The 4369-nt window shown below is 67.5% G+C and overlaps 2 protein-coding genes across 2 annotated transcripts in view; both read right to left on the reverse strand.

Annotated features, from left to right (window-relative positions):
• Positions 1 to 982, reverse strand: part of FAM171A2 (family with sequence similarity 171 member A2) — a 2941-nt gene extending 1959 nt beyond the window's left edge. The window contains exons 1-2 of the mRNA XM_041462004.1: positions 867 to 982; positions 24 to 230 (exon numbers count right to left, since the gene is read on the reverse strand). Of these exons, the coding sequence (XP_041317938.1) occupies positions 24 to 230; positions 867 to 982 (323 nt within the window). The remainder of the gene's footprint in view (positions 1 to 23; positions 231 to 866) is intronic.
• Positions 868 to 4369, reverse strand: part of ITGA2B (integrin subunit alpha 2b) — an 18000-nt gene continuing 14498 nt past the window's right edge. Inside the window, exons 30-35 of the transcript XR_005954680.1 lie at positions 3063 to 3290; positions 2084 to 2176; positions 1803 to 1961; positions 1542 to 1718; positions 1279 to 1395; positions 868 to 993 (exon numbers count right to left, since the gene is read on the reverse strand). The gene's annotated coding sequence lies outside the window, so the exon portion shown is untranslated. The remainder of the gene's footprint in view (positions 994 to 1278; positions 1396 to 1541; positions 1719 to 1802; positions 1962 to 2083; positions 2177 to 3062; positions 3291 to 4369) is intronic.

Consider the following 4369-nt stretch of genomic DNA (forward strand, 5'->3'; position numbering starts at 1 on the left):
CCGGCGGCTGGAAGAAGTCCGGCCGGGCGGGGGTCAGCTCGCGGGTCGAGGGGGGCAGGCTGGGGGTGGGCAGGTCGGTGTCGCCCCCCGAGGAGGCGGTCTCCAGGTGGCTGCCCCCGCACAGGAGGTCCAGCTGGGACACCGAGGTGGCCTGGTCCCGGCGCGCCGCCTCCAGCGGCCCCGGCAGCGGCAGCTTGCGGTGCTGAGCCCGCGGCTTCAGGCAGCGCCGCCTGCGGGGACACGGGGGCTCGTGGGGAAGGGGGTCCCCCTGCTCCCCGCTCCCTCGCCTGCTGGAAGGAGCTCGAGGAGGAGGCTATAGGGCATCTAGGCGTGCTGGGGAGTGGTGTGTCACCCCCTAAGTCCAGTTACAGGCACCCAGGGGTGCTGGGAGTGGTGTGTCACCCCTCAAATCCAGTTACAGGGCACCCAGGGGTGCTGGGGAGTGGTGTGTCCCCCCTCCCAAGCCAGCTGTAGCACACCTAGGGGTTCCAGAGATTGGTGTCTGTCTCCCAAACCCAGCTAAAGAGCACCCAGAGGTGCCACAGGCTGGTGGTGCCTCCTCCCCATAGCCAACTATAGGGCATTTTGGGGTTCCAAGGGGTGGTGACTCCCCCAGAATGGCTACAGGGCACTCAAGGGTGCCTTGGGGTGGTGCCCCCCTTCCCAAAGGCAGATATAGGGCACCCAGGGGTACCAGGAGGATGCTGCCCCCTCCCCATAACCAGTTATAGGGTGCAGGAAATGGTCCCCCCCAGCTATGGGGCACCCATGGGTTACAGGTGGGTGCTGACCCCCATTCCCACGTGGAATGTCGGGTTCTGTTTCCCCCCCCCCCCCCCCGCCCCCGCCATGGTCAGGACACTGACCTGCAGTAGTAGATGAGGAGGCAGAGGAGGATGAGGACGAGCAGGGCCAGGGCACCCAGGATGGTGAGGAGGAAGATGGTGTGGTAGGTGGTGATGTCTGTCACACCCGCTGCCATCGCCACCAGACCTGGGGACAGCAGGGTCAGAGGAGGAGCCCCCCCTGAGAGTACCCTGGGGGGCTGCCCTGGCACAGAGGGGCAAACAGCACCCCAGGGAGCTGCAATGTCCCCCCAGCCCAGACAGCCCTGGGGACAATGGGACTGGGGGCACCAGGAGCACCCCAGGGTGGTCTCAGCCCCTCAGGCAGCCCTGGGACAGGGGGGTCAGAGGGTGCTGCCACCCCCTCCCCAGCCAGCCTGTCCCCAGAGCCAAGGGACACCAGCTGGGAGGGCACTCACAGGTGTCACCTTACCCGTGCTGGGGGAGGGCAGAGCTGCTGCCCAGTATCCCAGCTGGGAGGAGACGAACGTCCAGTACAGCTGCCGGCCTTCCTTCCGGATCAGCCCCGTCCCGTTCCGGACCCACAGCCCTGCGGGGACACAGCGGGCTGAGACCCCTCACCTCATCACCCCCAGCAGGAGCCGAGTCCCCTCTGCCACCCCCAACAGGAGCTGTGTCCTCTCTGTCCCCCCCAGCAGGAGCTGTGTCCCCTGTGCCACCCCAGCCAGCACTCACCGCTCTTGGGGTCAAACCTCCAGGCTGGCACACTGGTGGCAACCACGGCCGCGGCGTCGGGGGCCAGAGGGACGGACAGATGGACGGGGCCGGCCAGCGGCACCTCGGTCCCGTTGCCGGTGAACAGGTGGACGCTGACAGCCGCCACCGGCGCCAGCTCCAGCCACGTGCCATTGGCTGCGGGGACAAGTACGGGGACATCCCTAAGTGGGGCCACACAGGGTGCGCCCCCCACCCCCCAATCCGCGGTGTCCCCCGTACCGCTGCCGTCCTGCTCGGCCCCGAGGAAGGCGGGGAAGGCGCGGGCCAGGCTGGGGCCGGAGGCGGCGGTGAGGGACGCGGCGAGCTGGCTGTAAGTGGAGCTGCGGGGCAGGCGCGCTGCCCGCCGGGGGAACTGTGCCCACGGCTGCCCACGGCCACCTGCGGGGACACGGAGGGTGGCAGCACACGGGGGGCTGGTGGTGTCACCCACCGCCATCCCCATGGTTCGGCCGGGGGGCACAGGGTGGGTGGTGTCACCCAGGGCCACCCCCGTGTCTCACCTGGGGATCCCAGGAGGATCTGGACCAGGTCCTCGTAGAGGATAAGCGTGGCCGGGCGCTCTGGGAGCAGGTAGAGGCTGATGGAGGCGTAGACTGCAAGGGGAAGAGGGGGTGATGGGGGACCCCTAAATATCAACACCTGGACCCCAAAAAGACACACACACTCCTCCCAGGGTTGGGGGGACTGATGGGGAGAGGGGGGAGATGGGGTCTGAGGAGGGGGTGGGGAAGGGGGACACAGCAAGGGGTGAGGTGCATTTGGAGCAGGGACAGGAGGAATGGGGGGGGCAGGCAGTGGGCAGGGTGGGGGCACCCCCTCCACAACCCCATCCATGCACCCTCCATCCCTGTCCCTGTATTCCTTCAACCTAGTACCCCCTATCCCCCATCGCCATCCTGTACCCCACAATCCCTGTACCCCCATTCCCACCTCCCCAGTTGGGTGCTCCCATGTGTGCCACCCCCCCAAGGTGACCCCTCCCACTGATGCCACCCCCAGTCTCCTCTGCCCTGGGGAAAAGTGTATCCCAGGGGGCACCCCCAACTTCCCCTGCCCTGGGATGGGATGGGATCCAGGGGATGGGATCCAGGGGATGGGATGGGATCCATGGGATGCCATGGGGGGACTTGGGGGCCACCAGGACACCGTTGTCCCCTCCCAAAGAGGCTTGACCCCTTCCAAACACCCTTCTATAAGGGACCCCTACACTGAAACCTATTAGGGGTCCCCTGTAAGGAAGGGACTGAGGTCCCAGTGAGGGACTAAGGACCCCACACCAGGGCTCAGAGCCCCCAGTTAGGAATTCAGGACCTTCAATCAGACCCAGAACGCTCAGGAAGGGGTTGGGGATCCCCCATCATAGCTCAAATCCCCTCAGGAAGGGATTGTGCCCCCCATGACAGACTCAGAGACCCCAGTAAGGGATTGGGGACCCCCAGCCAGAGCTGCCCAGGAAGGCTGGCGGTCCCGGTGACTCACGTGGCAGTTTGGTGACACGCCAGGGGACAGAGGCGGTGACGTATCCGCGGCGTGCGGCGGTGACGAGCAGCCAGGAGCCCAGGCGGTAGGGCACGGGCAGGACGGCGGTGCCCGAGTGGTCCGTGCTCCCCGCGGCCAGCGCGCTGCGGGCGCCGAACACGTCCAGGGCCGCCTGCGGCAGCGGGGCCAGCGTGCCGCTCTCGAACACCTGCACCCGCAGCAGCACCTCTGTGGGGACACGGCGGGGACACGGCGTGGGCACAGGGGACAGGGTGGGGGGAGTCACAGCCATTAACCCAGCGGGCACGGCCACCATGCCAGCAGGTGGTGGGACACAAACCGGGGGTCACAGACACCATCCCAGGGGACACGACCACCATCCCAGGGGGTCACGGCCACCATCCCAGGGGGTCACAGCCACCATCCCACGGGGTCACGGCCACCATCCCAGGGAGTCACGGCCACCATCCCAAGGGGGCACAGCCACCATCCCAAGGGGGCACAGACACTGTCCCAGGGGGCATGACCACCATCCTGATGGATGATGGGCACCACACCAACAGGTGGTGGGACCTGTCTTGCTGGGTCATGGCCACCATCCCCATCACAGGGGGCACAGCCAACAGCACAGGGGGTCCAGCCACCATTTCAGCAGGTGGTGGAACACACCCTGCCAGGTCATGGCCACCATCCCAGTGGTCTCATGGCCACCATCCCACCGGGGATGGTCACCATCACAGCCACCATCCTGGTGGGTGATGGTCACCATCCCAGCAGGTGGTGGGACCCATCCCAGTGCCCACCATGCCCAGCAGGTCACAGCCACCATCCAGGTGGGGCACAGGCACCACCCTGGCAGGTCACAGGTGCTCCCCAGTAGGCAGCAGGCACCGTCCCAAGGGGGTGTGAGCATCACTGCTGTGCCCACCCTGTGCCCCCCTGAGGGGGCTCGTGGCCCCAGGGTGCCGTGCCCACCCGGCTGGGTGCACCCAGTCACATCACTCTCAACCCCCCACCAAAGGCCACCCCCAGGTGCCTCTCACTCCTGTCCCAAGGTCAGGAGGTCTCGAACTCAGCAGGCCCCACAGCAGCAGGGGGAGGGATCCTCCCGGCAAGTCCCCGCTGCAGGGTCCGGCTCGAGGGAGGGGTGGGACCCTAAACCCCTGAGTGCCCCGGCCCCCCCCCGAGCCAGCGCCATCCTGCGCATGATCCGCAGCCCTTGGCAGCGGTCCCGGCTCCGGCGCCGTCACCCAGGCAACGACCTCCTTCATCCCGCGCCCCGGGGCTGCCGCCGGGCCCCCCGCAGC

The sequence above is a fragment of the Pyrgilauda ruficollis genome, unplaced genomic scaffold, assembly GCF_017590135.1.
Source record: "Pyrgilauda ruficollis isolate IOZ18807 unplaced genomic scaffold, ASM1759013v1 scaffold159, whole genome shotgun sequence".
NCBI lineage: Eukaryota > Metazoa > Chordata > Aves > Passeriformes > Passeridae > Pyrgilauda > Pyrgilauda ruficollis.